Source organism: Grammomys surdaster, unplaced genomic scaffold, assembly GCF_004785775.1.
Source record: "Grammomys surdaster isolate TR1022 unplaced genomic scaffold, NIH_TR_1.0 126039, whole genome shotgun sequence".
Classification (NCBI taxonomy): domain Eukaryota; kingdom Metazoa; phylum Chordata; class Mammalia; order Rodentia; family Muridae; genus Grammomys; species Grammomys surdaster.
In genome coordinates this window covers 1,406,820-1,422,827 of record NW_021620852.1, presented here as the reverse complement: position 1 = coordinate 1,422,827, position 16,008 = coordinate 1,406,820, and the positions used below count along the sequence as shown (strand labels likewise).

Sequence of the window (16,008 nt, the reverse complement as noted above, 5' to 3'; positions counted from 1 at the left end):
GGAGAGAGAGAGAGAGAGAGAGAGAGAGAGAGAGAGAGAGGGAGAGAGAGAGAGAGGGAGAGAGAGAGGAGGGAGGGAAGGAAGGGATGGACGGAGGAGCAGAGGGGCATGGGAGGGACAGAGGAAGGAGGAAGAACGAAGGATGAAGAAAGAAGGAAGAAAGGAGGAAGAAGGGAGGAAGGAGGAAGAAGGAAAGAAGAGGAAGAAAGAAGGAAAGAAGGAAAGAAACGAGAACTGGAGTGTCCTGGTCATCGAATTGCGCTGTGCTGTCCTGCTTCTCGCCGCACTGTGCATCGCTGCTGCTTACTTGGTTTGCATCGAGTTACCCATGACTTTTCTCTCGGGGGCTGACCTTGGAATCACCTCCCCCGCTGCCGCACTCTCCTTTGTCGTACCACCATTTGTTTTTCAATTTGTCCAACAGGCCTTGTTCATTCAGTTTTAGTACTGCGAGGTTAACCGCATTTCTTGAAACGATAAAACATACTTGTCAGACAGGGTGAGCAGATTTTACTTTTTTTTTTTTTTTTGCTTGTTTTGTTTTAAATTTTTTTCTTTTGCTTCTGTGGCAACTCTTGTCACAAAAAAAACGATGTAGGAGAAAGGCCACAATCAATAATGTTACTGAGTTACTGAAAATCTGAATCTTTGGGTAAGGTGGTAGAGCATAACAAAAAGAAAATGAAGGAAAGAGTGCTAATATGGGGAGTTCTATATTCTACAGCAATGTACTCACATCCACAACAAACAAATAACAGTGTCTTGAATGTGACTCCACTAAAAAAAAAAACAAACAACAAAATAGGAATACAAAGAGTTAACTACATAGTAAAGAGATGTGTGCAAAGAAATTCAAAGTGCATTCTCTTTCCCCCAAGGTATATCCCCCAAATTAAAAAAGAAAGAGAAAAAAATTAAAAAGAAAGTGTCATGTCTCTCGGTTTGATTCTCTTAGAATCCAACCATTTCCTTAGTCTGTGTGCAGTGTCTGTAAGACACAATGGCTAGAAATGTGGGTAAATGAAATGAAAAGACGAAATCAAGCTAAAAAAAAAGGACAAAGTCTTAAAAATGAATGTGATTTAACTCTAAAATAAAAGGAACTTAAGGTATAAAATAAAGCAAATGGAACCAAACAAAAGCCTGTCATATATTTCAGAGTATCCAAATGTCTCAAAACATTCAGAAACTTTTCTGGTCATTCTTGTGATTGTGAGTTACCTCATATCCGTATACAAACCGTTAGAGTCTTAAAGACACATCAGGGTAGGTGGGATACTATAACAACATTGAGCATATTGTTATACTATTCCACCCACCTTAATGAGGATCCTTTAGGTGTGGCGATGCCGTAGCCTTTGGAATCCAAGTTGCCTCCCACTTTCATGGTGTCACAAGGCTTCCTCTGCTCGATGTACTCGTTCATTGTGGACTCCAGCAAGTAGGCGTACTTCCCTTTGGATTTCCTGACTCTGGCTACTCCTTCTGCCGTAGTCCTCACAAACACAGAGGGCTCTGCACTCCTCATATAAGTCCACATTTTATCAAACACTGCGATTTTAGATCTCTGCAAAAAAAAATCAAAGGGGGCAGGAAAGGTTTGTCCTTAGAATATTCTGAGAGATCGGAAGGGATGCAGGAACTTTTCAGGGCTTACACAAATAGTGCCCAGGATGCAGAAACGCTCTCACCTTTTAACATTTTTCAATAAAAGTTCTGTTGCTATGAAGAGTTAATTTCCTTTGCACTTGTGAAAAGCTCAAACAACTTGTTATGTCATTGAAATTACTGAAGTAATGAGAACTCATAATGAATTAGAAAGTATGCTACAATGCACACAGGACTTATTAAAGAGAACAGCAAAAGGAAGTTTTAGTTGCCCCGATTGAAAATACTGTTTTTAAATTAGGAACAGGAGTCTAGGTGCCTAATTGAGCCTGGAAAGCACTGAGGACCTTCAGTAGAAATGCTATCTGAAAAACAGGAGAAATGATGCTGGAAATTTCTATTAGACATTTTGGGGGGCTTAAACTTGGTTGTCAGCTTCACTGGATCTGCAATCAAGGAAGAGATAAGCCACCAGGCACATCAGTGAGGCCAGATACTTGAGTACCAGCTGAGCCTGCATCTTGATTAGCAAGTAGGAGGCAGTGAGAGCAAACTGGGAATAGTGTGGGCTTTTGAAACTTCAAAGGCTCCCAGCAATGACACACCTTTTCCAACAAACCCACCTCTCCTATTCCTTTGCAAACATGTTTACCAACTGGGGAGAAAGTATTCCAATACATGAGTCAATGGTGGCCATTGTTATTCATAACAGCCATGGTTGCAATAACAAGATTATGTAAGCCAATCTTATTAATTGCATTGTAATATATTTTAAATCTAGTGATTCTGTTCCTCTACTGAACCATGACCAACACTGATACCAACTGATGCTTTTCTAGAATAATAACATTTTTAAAAAGGAAATAGACACTGGACAGTTAAAATGTCTCTTAAATAAACAGTAGCATTTCTTTTGAAAATTTAAGATCAGAGTACTTTGCCTCAAGATTAAGCTGGTCTTTCAACAACAGATAAGAAAGAGGAGAAATATTATTATTGATTGAACGTGTATCATAAAGATTAGTTTACTTTAAGACAAAAGCAGACTTCAAAAGAGGCCTTTAATATTCACCACACAAAGATAAAACCAGCTACACACGGATAGAAAGGTCAAACCATTTTACATCTACATGTATTTCTTTGCAGAATTCTCACAAATGACTTTAATCCCCTTTAGCGATGTAACTTTGAATAGTCCATTTTCTTATTCTAATATATTAATAAAAATTATAGGATGCAAAGTTGAAATAATAGCTTTATTTTTAACAGTCGTGAGATTTTGGAAGTTCTTATCATATGCCATGGAATTTTCATATTATAACCTTTTTAAGGTGTTGTCAATTCATCATCAATTGGTTTAAGACAGACCTACCCGCTTGCTGAGCTTGCCAACCCAGAAATCCTAGCAGTTCTACACAAAAGCAGATTTTAATTTGGTGAAAACCTCATGTCAGGTGCAATCAGAGTAAGACTAGTCTGTCTCCAAGGCAAGTAAGTCTATGCTGCTACTACTTCACTGGAACTATAATATGCACAAGCTTGTTGTCATTGCTGTTCACTGCTCTATGGAAGGATGTCTAAGTGTCCTGCCTTAAAAGATACTCACACTAATTACCAAATTAAAGTTTCTATTAGCAAATGATTTTTCTAAGTCACGTAGATGTATTTCCAATACTGACAACATAGCTTCTTGAGATCAGAGATTTGGAAGCATTCTCTGGTCAACCAGGCTTGCTCTCTGTTATGACATACAGCTCCAAGAGTGTTCCTCCAAGAACTCAGCTTGAAGTCTTAGCTTAATGATCAGCATAGCATCTTGTACGGAGCAGGTTCCTTTTAAAATGCAAATTCTTGAATAGTTGGGGACTTGGTAAGGAAAACCAATTTTTGCCTGTTGTTGGAAACCAGCTGGTCCATCATTTCTTCTTCCTGTCTTCTTTTAGCCTCTACTACAATATTTCACTGTGTTTGACTTTAGTTAAATCGACAGTCTCAACTCCAAATTTTTTTAACATGACTTCCCACAAAAATATTATGTTTAAAAATTTGCAACAAATTGTAAGCTGACTAAAAAGGATTCAAAATCACACATGTATTTTATCAATTTATACACTGAATTTGTCAATTATTCCAAATTTAAAAAGATATCTGAGGTACATTAAAGTGTTAAATAAAGGACTGGAGAGATGGTTCAGCAGTTAAAAGCACTGGCTGCTCTTGCAGAGGTCCTGAGTTCAATTCCCAGCAACCACATGGGTGCTCACAGCCATCTATAATGGGATATGATACCTTCTACTGTGTTGCAGGCATACATGCAAATAACACTCATATACATACATATAATACAAAGTAACACCCTTTTAAAGTGTATTAAATAAGTATTTTATAATTGTGGATTGTCTGTTAAAATTCAAATGTTAGCAATAAAAAATTCCAATTTCCTACTATATTGAAGAGTATTTTCCAAAATCTGATTTTGTTATTGCCAAGGTTTAAAGGTATTAAAATGCTATATGGAAAATGGATATATTGATACAATGTCTCCACTGAATAACTTAGGTGCTGTCCTCATTGTCTCCAGTCAGCAAATATCTGTGCGTCTACAGTTGCTGTGAAAGTCTGTGTGCCTGCTACTTCTTCATCTAGTCCTATGAGCTCTCTTAGGTTAAGTAAGTTATTTTAGTTTGTTTTTCTAGCAATTTTCTTCTTTTAATTTAAAATTTTTGAGATTATAATACAATTGCCTTATTTCCCCTCTCTCCAATCCCTTCTGTATATAGTTCCTTGATCTCTTTCAAATTTATGGCCTATCTCGTGAGTGTCTGTGTGTGTGTGTGTGTGTGTGAAGGCATACGTGCATAATATATATTTTATATATAATATATTATATAATTATAATAATATAATATATTTATATACATTATTTTATAACTACATTCATGTAGCAAATATCTCAATCTGCCTCTCTGATACACTGCAGTGTACTTCTTCAATATTCTGGGTTTTCGAAATCTGAGAAAATCTCAAGAAGTTGTGATTTTAGAAAAGAGACAAACAGGACCTAGTCTGGTGAAGCTTTGTATATGTCTGCATGGGTGTGCTATAGTGCACTGACATACTAAATACTTGGAGGTCACATGTCTTTCTCTGTCACTTTCTACCTTATTTTTCGAGACAGGATTTCTCACTGAACTTGGACCTCACAAAGTCCTCAAAAATATCTGGCTAGAAAGCAAGAGGAGCCCTCCTGACTCTTCCTCCCAATACTGGGATCACCGGCACACTCCACCAGGCCTGGCTTTTCCTGTGGGAGCTAGAGATGAGAATCCGAGTCCTTATGCTTGTTTTGCAAGTAGTTTCCTAAATGAGACATTTCTAAAGTTCCTTTAGTAAATATATAAAGGCATTTGGAATACAGGAAAATGTAAAAAATACAAATAGTTGTGAATTCAGAAAGTAAGTGGAAATAAGTCTTTTACTAACCAGGGCTGTGGCTTCTTTTCCTTCCCACTGTCCGAATTCTACCACCCTGGCTTGGAAAGCATATCTGTATGTTGGGATCAAGTTTTGAAGACAGTGATCTAAGCCTTCCTGACAAAATGACTACGGACTTCATCCTTAGTCATCACTTTCAGCATAAATTATTTAGTATAATTCCACTTTCTTTGTTGTCACATCCAGAATAAATTTCTAGTAAAGGAAAATATTTGGAGCTGAGTGTGGTGATTCAGTTTTATTGTGGGTAACTGTCCCCAAAAGGCAGCAGATGGTTGGAAAGTTCAAGGGCAGACTGGGATGGACAGTAAAGACACAATTTCAGAAAACCAAGATTAAACAATCAAAAATTCATTTGGATTAAAATTATATAGGATAATGACTGCACACCTCAATTGTCAAGGAAATATAATTTATATTTTATATTTATTTTATAATATGCTAGCCACATTGAAATATCAGAAAATCTTTCCACTGTCAATATTTTTCATTTTGGGAATCTTAAATACTTGTGTCTGCCTATTATTTTGTTTTAACTTCATTTTATGATACTGCTTAATTCCTTCTATTTCTGTTTATTTTCAAAGTTTGTATTACTCTTTGAAAATGAGCCACCATCTTTACAAGGCAAAAAGCTTTGGGAGAACACTTAGAGAAATTCAGAACAAATCTATGCAGAAGTCCTTCAAATGGTAAAACTATCATTGAAAATGTCCCTAAACTTTAGCAACAGGATTTCTATTTCATTTTTATTTTATTCTGAATAAGATCATGGCACAATTTTGTTTTCTTCCTGCCCAGACATTATTTTCTTTATGGCAACTGATGTGAAAAAAAAACTAGTAAAAACAGAGAGAAGTGATTATTTTATTTAAACAAGGTAATAAAATACATTGAACCTCAAATCATAAGATGTAGTTCTGCATTGTTCTGTGATATTCATCTTTCTTCTGAAGCACGTAAACTGGGAATTTTAAGCATTTTAAAATGGGAGTGTTCTCAAAGTTTTTCAGCCTTGTAAACTACTGTGAGATTGTCAGCAGCATTTGCTGGTGTGAAAACCAATGCTTCTGATGTGTGGTCTGTAAGTAAAAGCTTCCTGTCATCTGATTACATAGCATTCAGCCAGTGTGGCAGGAGGTAGTTTCTAAATTACCCAGCTGGACAGTCAGAGGCCAGTGACATTTGTGGAAAATAGCTGTGGGACAAAAATAACCCATTTGTTCTGAAGAAAAGATCCCAGTTTTCCCAATAATCATAATATAATAATAAAACGTAGTCCTTTCTCAGCGTTTGGGTCACTGAAGTCACATGGCACAAGATACCCTTCTGTCTTTCCTTTAGTCTTCTCTTCCCATGAGATTTGAGGAATTTCCACTTGTATGAGTTGCATAGTTCCCCAGCCTGGCAATTAGTTTTAAAGGAACCAATGTCAAGTCTCCTAAAACTTTGACCATTTTTGCCCTGTTCTATCTCAATCAAGATGAACAGGGGCAGCAGAGCAGGTTTGTCCCAGGCTGACTATATCCTTAAAACCTGCAAATGAATCAAATGTTTCCTCAGTTGTTCTGTGAAATGGTGAGAGAATTAAAATGTCAGAGAAAGGAAGGCTGCCAACCAAGAGGAGATAACTTCACCTTGTTCTGGGTCATCTAGAGAAGGGATACACATGCAGGAGCTGGCTTCTGAGCAGATTTCCTTGCTGTGTCAATCCATATAGCATGAAAGAATGGAAATCTGTCAAATAACTGACCATGCATCAACAGCTTCACCACGTGCACTGTGCTACTTATTGCTATGTAATCACATTCAGCATTTATTGCATGCTTAAAATTTTAGAAGCTATATACATATTTAAACATGTGTGAAGGACTATAAAGAATCTCTTCTTGTATGAGTAACATCCTACATATACAGTAATATATATGACTGCAATCAATTTCTCAAACCTCTGAAAGCTGTATATACATGTGGCTGGTATCCCAAAATCTACAGAAATATATTTATGCCTGCACACATACACTGGTGATCTTGATACCTAACACAGAAATAGCTGGCAGTATTGAAAATAATAGAATAGAAGAAGGCCTTACAAAATAGTGAAATATTTATTCTGCATGTCGTAAGTAACAGGAAATTATTCTGCATCTTTCCTCCAGGCACGCAGCAAATCTAAAAATTGTGCCACTATTGAAATAGCCTTCCTACTTTGGAAGTAAGTATGTAATGACTAGAATACTTTCCTTTGTTATACTATTTACATATTTTATTGCAGATAAGGAATGGAAACCAGGACCTTCTATCTACTTCATTGTTACACCCCTAGAAAGTAACCCCTCTTGTACAATTTTATTTTGAATCCAAGTTACCCTAAGTTTCCTGGGCTGGTTTTGGAATAATTCTGCAACCCAGGTGGACTTGAAACTTGTGATGCTTTCATTCCCATTCCCAAAAAGCCATGATTTAAGGCACCTACTTCCCAAGCCTAGACAAAAGTTATGTAAATATAAACAGGTATTATTAATGCCATAAACACAGTACCAAAATATTTTGTTAGGATTTAGGGGTAATCTCAGTTATTGTAACTCTCTGGTAACCATAAATATTGAACTGTGAAATGCACACACTCATGACACACACTCAGAGATACATGCAAACATACACACAAACACACTCTCATATACAGAAGCAGGAAAATTTCAAACTAATTCTTTCATTCTAATGAGGAACAATTGCATCAATCCTATGTGTCTATCATTTATAGTATTTCTAAATTGAAACATGTCTATGATATTAAGCAACAACACTGTAGTCTGATGGATTAAGAATAATTCTGTTTACAAATGAGAATAATTAGACTAATTATGTAAGACATAGGGAACCTTAATTTTGACCATTTATTTTCCTGAGACTAGCAGCACTAACACATACTACTTGGCCAGAGAGTAAACAGTGTGCCTTGTCTACTCACAGGTGACAACTTGAGGAAATGGCTGGATTACAGTGAGAAGGACTTGGGGCATTTGGGAAGAAACTCTCACGCCCCTTCTGCAAGTCAAACACTGTCCTTTGTGAACTGACAGACCTGTGATAGGCTGGTAGAAAAAACCATAGCCTGCTCTAGATTCTAACTTGCTGTGGGAATATAACAAACATAGGTTGTAAAAAAATCATTTTCTAGAAAATTATAGAACTATGATCTGCCCTATTTTAATGAGGAGAAATTATCAAAATTGAAACTCTAAAAATAGTTTATATTTGAAATCCCATTTCCCTCCTAATTATAGGTATGTTACAACAGCACTCTAATTAAGTATGATTAGCAACTACATAGCAGGTCACAACTGCATACTGAGGTCCATAGAGAAAGCTTGTAGGCACTTAGAGAACACTTCCAGGCCCACACCTCTCAGTGTTTACAAGTTCCAACTCCACTTTCTCTTTCTTGAAACACACATTAAATGTTGATAATATATTGATGAATACATAGTTTAAATTAGAAAATTTAGAGCTTAAGTCACTCTTTTAAATCTACTATGGGCTCACTGACTTCAATAAAGTAATATTAACATAACCTACCTTAATGTTTAATTATTTACCTCAACTTAAGGTACTTAAGGCTTTGATTCAAACAGCTAATACCATCAAAGTAAAAAAAGAGATCATCATAAATTAGAAAATCAATATAATTTGCATTTATAGAAACAGTTATTTTTGTAAAGAAAATTAGATGCATCTGTAAGAGATCCAAATTGCAGTTTAGAAGCGGGTATTCATTTTTAAATATTCTAACGTTTCTTTCATTTCTTTATCTACTATTTAAGATTTGAACTCTGTCCTAACTTATCAAATTATTTTCCCCAAACCTGGATTAAAAGCTATGTCATTAAAACAGACAATTACCATAGTTACTCATAGATGCTCTAGTAGAATTAAAGAACAAAAATATGTAAAGCTAGTAACGCAATGAAATAATGTCATATTAGGAAATATTATAATAGAGCGATAGTCCAAAGAAGAGCAATCACTCCTCTCCCACAGGGAATTAGTTCTTTCACTAGGTGTTTGGTCAGATCATAAATAAAGCAGGTGGCCACTGAACAAAGCATATGAGCACATCTTCAGTCTGAAACCCCACTTGTGCCATTTTCTCTTACTGGTTGGCTGGGCACCGTGACAATCAATGTGCCTAGCTTTCAGCCTGCCTTGAATGTACCACTCATGAAAACTCAAATTCCCCATAGCTGAAGGACAGTTGAAGAAAAGCATAGACCCAACGAGTGTGGTGATTATTAGTCTCACAAAGAGAAGCAATCATTTCCTTTGCAACTTATTTCTTTCCCAGAAATGTAAAATTTCAACTATGCTGAGCTAACAGACTGAGGATTCACGGGAAATGCTGACAGAAAAAGGTAGTTTTGTCTTTAAAATGTCTAAATTATCTATGTTTTGTTCTATCAATTGTACATGACACTCAGTGGAGTGGAGTTATCAGCTTAGAGGGGATCTATTTCCTTACACAGAAGCATGTGACAAGACATCATGATGCACTGTGGTTCTAGATGGAAGGTTACCACTACCGTAAACAGGGAAGGAAGTCATTTATAATGTTACATCCGGTGACCCCCTTATCAAATATAAACAGAAGTGGCAGGTGTGTCAAAATCACTCTTACACTAGCAGGCCTTTGATTTAATCTAACTTGAAGAGAAGAGCCTTTGAGAACAATAAATTTCAAATCACAAAATGTCATGCGATTCAGTGAAAGTATTAGTGCGTTTCTGTTGTGGTGATCTGTGTTTTTATCTAAACTCCCATTGGAACAAAATAAGGAGCCTGTAAGCACATTCAAGCACACGGTTTCTTTCTCTAGCTAAGAAGCTCTGACTGCAGTGCTACATGCATTCCAATCCAACCGGGTTGTTTTAAATTCCTTCCAGAAAGGCAATAAGATAGACACTATGAGGACCTGGTCACATTTCAACCAAAACTGATGCTGAAACTTCATATAGTCAAACATGGATGTGATCAAGAGTAAAACAGAGACACTGGGAAACAAAGACATGCCTGTACAAGACAAAACAATAATGAATCCTTTTTAGCTCTCAGAGTATTTCAAACTCCCCAAATTATCTGGCCATTGGTTTAATTGTACATAGAAATCAAATAATAACCATGGCCCACATATATCCATGAGATATATGTTACTGTAACAAAATATATTAGACTAGAAATTTTATTTTCAAAGTTGATTGGGTCAAAGTTTTGGAAGCTAAAAATCCAAGAACGAGCAGCAGCATCGTGCATGTTTACAGTGAGGGCCTTCTTGCTGTGTCACAGCATGGTGGTAAAGAAAGGCCAGAAATGGCCACATGCAGAAGGAACCAAATCCATGGGAGACCTGAAATAACCAGAGTCTCATAACAACATTCTTAATCCTCTCCCAAAGCAGCTCTAATAGTGACCAATAACTTTCTACTAGACTCCACTTCTAAAAAGTCCCACCCCCTTCCCCAACTTCACACCCAGAACCAAGATTCTACCGTATTAATCTTTGAAAGATAGCTAAAGCTACTTCATAAACGTAGTCCTGCGTTATCAGACAGGAATCCTATGAAGTTGAAAACACACACACACACACACACACACACACACACACACACACACACACAATGTCTTTGGGAAGAATTTCATCCAAAGAATAAAGCAGTTTGCACAAATGAGTGTGACTGTTTGTTCATTATTATAGGAAACATAAACTAGGATCTCAAATCTTGTGCAAAATGCACAATCAAAGTATAACCAAGTTCTGCAAGGCATGGATGGACTGAAACATAAGAGCAGCAATAGTACTCAGCCAGGGCAACCTTACTTTCTCATCTGCATAATGGGCAATTTGAGCCAGCTGGCTATGGTATCCGGATTCTTGCTGCTTACACCTGCATTTCTGATTGACTGAGTGAAGATATGCTGAAATAGAAAGTTGCAACCATGGTTATCCAAAGTGACAACTGCATGTCTCAGCAGATGCAGATTCTATTAGAAGGGTATCTAGAAACAACTATGATTATTGTATACCAGCACCAAAATTTATTATATATATATATTATTGTATATATAGCACCAAAAAAGGATTATGTAATAAGTCCCTGTGTTTCTCATATAATTTACAGTAAAGCATACCTGAGCTGTCCAAATAAGTAAAAGAAGCCATGCTGAGTAACTATAGCTCTTATAGGTGTATTTTTAAGTGTCCAGTCTTCTGATGTGTTCTGTTAAAACTACTGTTATATCAAGCCAAACCGCTATTATGAAATGATTATATGATCATATATATGTTCAGAAGTGATGCTAAATTATAGTTAATAGCAATCTGTGTCATAACTTTATTTAGCTCTGTATGTAATAAAGCGGAAGTTCCTGCTAGAATTTGTTTTGCACTCTCATTGAGGTGCTAATAAAATCACCGTCCTTCCTTTTTCACACATCCAGGTTACTTTATGTTGTATCTATGGTTCTGCTCCCAAGCACATTTCTCCCCATCATAACTCGGCCCTCACTGAAGATGATCAGGAAGAGATAACACAGGAAATGCAGGAGAGTGTTGAAATCATAATCTACTGCTCTTACATTTAGCATGTTGAAGGTCCTTGCCTTTATCTTGAGGCTGAGTGGCCAACATCTCATTCACACACTGATATACGTTTAAAGATATTTGCTATCAGATCATATTTTATCATACTGTTTGGTTATTTGATACATCAGCTATGTGAAGACATATTAATAGAATGATCTCTTCTGAAAATATGATGCAAACATGAAAGCACTTATTCTATAATCAAATGTTTTATACTGGATTAAAAGAAAAAGTTAATCTACACCTAATACACATTGTAATTGTATTACTTATTTTAAATGTTGAGGACTTTTCCTTTGAAAAATTTCCTAAAAAATTCAGCATTTACAACTAACTGCTTCCCAATTTTGAAATAACATACTGATTGCAAGCACAAGTCTCTTCATGATAAAATTATTTATGTAGTTGTAGCCATGCTTACAGAACATGAAAGAAATATGCAGTACACTTTCCTTAGAAAACAGTAATAACATTAAGTGTATTATGTTTTGATTTTAATCCCACAGAATGTTTATCAATTTTGATAAAATTCAGATTGTATAGCATCATTATGTTATTTTTCTGAGAAATTAAGAATAAAAAAGTGGAAGCATAGCTATAGTTGGAGATCAGAAGGCATGGAAGGTCTGAGACAGATGCAGAACAAGAGCAGAAACAGTGACAAACAGCTGGTTTTTCTCACACATCTTTCAGGGATCATTGGAAGAATGGGGGTGGGGATAATTTATAGGGGCTAAATTTAGAAGTAAAAAACACAGACACTAAAAATCAGAGCCACTTACCCTGAAAAACTCTTTAGTGGAGCCAGAGTCTAATGTTCCATAAGCAATTTCTGTTTGCTTAGACAGATCCTCAGCACTTTCGATGGGAGACACCATCCTCTCTACAGTCAGGAAGGCAGCTAAGTTAGCCGTGTAGGAGGAGATTATGATCAGGGTAAAGAACCACCACACACCTCCAACAATTCGCCCAGAGAGGGATCTGATAACAAGTATGAAATGGATTCGTAAAGTGAAATGAATGATCTAATATAAAACAAGTTTACATTCATATGCAAATAGCCACTTACAGAAGAGTTTATCTTATAGCTTGCAATATATCTTTTCATTAATAAAACTAGAAATTACTAATCATTTTGGGCAAGGAAAACAGAATAATGAGGTTGAGATCTGAGGGTATACCCAAAGACCTAAACTCCATTCTTGACTCAAATAGTTGATGGTGTAAAATTCCACAAGAGACTTCAGTGTACAAATGCACAAGTAATTTATCTAATATGCATGATACTTTGTCTACTCGTGTCATAAATAAGCACAAACAAGAGAACCTGTGAACATCAGCAAAGTTCATAACAAAACAAATGTTAAGAAATGATTTATACCACAAATGTAGCTTTAACAATGAAAGAAACCCTCCCTTTAATACAGCCCACCCCAACCCCACAAATAGACCCAGTTCCATTAGGTTTTGGGGCGTGCAAACACATGGGTATTTGATACAGTATAGGAAAGAAATGGAAAAATGAAATGATACTAAAATAAAACATAAATCTTAATGAATACAAATCAAATGCCTTAAAGATGTATACTGCTCTGACCCTGCTCCTTTGTATTTCCTGCTTAAGAGAAAAAGAAAACTCAAAGAAAACAGATTAGATCTTTCAAAGTTTTAAAGGTATAAATTCCTAATTTGAGTATAATAAATCAACAGCATTTATATGGCTATAAATATATATTGTGTTCTTAAAAAGCTTAATAGATTTCCAATATTTTACTTTAAGTATTTAAGGAGATAAGTATAGCTATATAGATAACAGCACACATCTACTATGCTATTTTAAAAGATTTTATGGGATTCTGTATATTCTTGAGAATATTTGAAGTAATATTTCTAAAATATTAAACCATGAAAATTTGGAACTGTATGGACATAATCAAATTTATTGGCAACTAGCACTGAGCAATGCATCCTTTGATACATTATACACAAGAAAAAATTGTGGATGATTTTGGTTGAATAAGCCACTCAGTCAGTAAAAAAGGAAAACTTCAAGATTGAGAACATCTGTTGCTTAAAATGAAAAACTGAAGGAATATAATTGAGCCTCCATGACAAAGTCAAGATAAAATGTAAATATTTAAATAAACATACTAGGAATGGACAATTTAAATATTTTCCACATAAAGTCAGAATTGAGTATTTTACAAATTTTGCTTCTGGAAAACTCTGATATGGACACAGCCACCCTCAAAATGTATCCTATCTATCCAAGCAGCACCATAATTACAGGATGCATACCCTGCCCTAAGAGGCCAGACTCGATCCCTCAACTCTAATGTTGAAATTTTAATGAATCTGACACTGTACCAATGTCTATCATGATTAGAATCATGATTATATATTATTCTATTCTAGTCAGAAAGTAAATACTAGTTAATATCTGGTTTCTTTTAATCCAATGCTTAAAAATACGGAGATTATATATTTCAATATTACTTTAATTGCATTAATTATAAAATATAGAAAATAGTTTTAAAATAGTTTACCATTTATTTGTAACTGTTTTAAAAACAATTATTTCTTTCTGGGGGTTCTAGCGAAGTTTTACTAGGAGAAGGAAACTCGATTTTAAATTATGATGAAAGTTGCCAAAATCAAAAACAAAAGTCTTAGTTTAGATCACATATGGTGAAAAATATGAATTTAAAAGAATTTAAAAGCGCTTTCATTTCTTCTTAATATGCATCAAATAATGATGTTTAAGTGGCCTATGATTTATATTGAGAAATATTGTGGATATAACAAAGTAAGATAGAGAAAAATAATCACTATGACATTTTGCTTTTCTAATTTCTATTTCAAAACATTTCTTACTATGAAAAGACCTGAAACAAATTTCTTCTTCCTTTTCCTCCTCCTCCTCCTTCTTCTTCTTCTTCTTCTTCTTCTTCTTCTTCTTCTTCTTCCTCCTTCTCCTCCTCCTCCTCCTCCTCCTCCTCCTCCTCCTCCTCCTCCTTCTTTTGTAATTTTGGACAAGTTATAGTCACTGAATTCAGTAAATCATCCTAGACTATAATTCAAAAATGTCCTTTCAACATTCTTAATGGAATTCCATAGTAGATTTTACTTGACAAGGGATGGTGGATGAAAAAAAATATTTAAAAGGAGTTTCTAAGTGGTCTGTTAATTTTTAGTTCTATTTAAAAGGGAGTAACTACTATACTGCTCTGATCTGCAGTGGTCATTCCTGCCTTTCAAAACACAATAGCTGTGCTCATTCTTTTTTTAAAATGCTCATTAAACTAGCAATGTTATGCTTTAGTTGCAATTTTTAAATGCATATGGAGCATAAGCAGAAAGAAAAATACATTTTATTTTTTTAATGTTATGTACTATATTTACACTTTAATAAAAATAATAAGAGAAATATCTTAACTAAAAGCTTGTGTTTCTTTCTAAGGAATAAATGTTATTGTGTGTGAAATGTAGTGAGTCTTGGCTCAAGAATGAAAGCACAGAAGAAAATGTCCTACTTAAGAAGCAAGCTTGATAAAAGTGATAAATTGTCTGAATACCACAGTGGACCCTAGGATGTTTTAGAATAAGTGTATGCCTAGCACTTCAGCCACAAAAGCAAAGGATATTCTAGTTCTTAGCAAACACTAGGTAAGAACGCAATTTCAGTGCTACGTTGTAAGTAAGTGGCATGTGGGAAAGCTTCCATACCTGGCCTACCTATAGGCTTAGAGACAGAGAGAGAGAGAGAGAGAGAGAGAGAGAGAGAGAGAGAGAGAGAGAGAGAGAGAAGAAGGAGGAGGAGGAGGAGGAGGAGGAGGAGGAGGAGGAGGAGGAGGAGGAGGAGGAGGAGAGAGAATTCTGCGTATGCAAAATACATACAATATATGCTGGCCAAGAACAACTGCCTTTTACTACAAACCCTGATTCAGTGGCCTACTCAAAGCTAAACTATTAATCTGGTGTTTTATGAAACAGAAAGTTCCATGTCCTTCAATTTTCTTGTTTTTCTTTTCCTCATTGTTAGAAACTGATCTTCCTAACTTTGTCCTAAGTAAGATAACCATGATCTGATGGTTATGAGAGGCTGACCCTTCTACATATTGTCAATGGTTAACTGTATGCTTAGGATCATATACTCCTTCATTCATGTCTTACAAAGGGAACTAGAATTTTTCTAAATCAGGGAAGCCCTAAAGAGAATCTACTGTGAATATGGAGCTAAGATTTTTCTTTTTTAAAGATATACATAG

At 35.5% G+C, this 16,008-nt stretch overlaps 1 protein-coding gene across 3 annotated transcripts in view; it reads right to left on the bottom strand.

The window, feature by feature from the left end:
- Gria2 (glutamate ionotropic receptor AMPA type subunit 2) overlaps window positions 1–16,008 on the bottom strand; it is a 107,049-nt gene that overhangs the window by 2,573 nt on the left and 88,468 nt on the right. Inside the window, exons 12-14 of one of the 3 annotated variants that reach the window (XM_028754909.1) lie at window positions 12,523–12,721; window positions 1,320–1,567; window positions 327–467 (exon numbers count right to left, since the gene is read on the bottom strand). In XM_028754909.1, coding sequence (XP_028610742.1) covers window positions 327–467; window positions 1,320–1,567; window positions 12,523–12,721 — 588 coding nt within the window. The remainder of the gene's footprint in view (window positions 1–326; window positions 468–1,319; window positions 1,568–12,522; window positions 12,722–16,008) is intronic. The other 2 variants (XM_028754910.1, XM_028754911.1) reach the window with 2 other exon arrangements.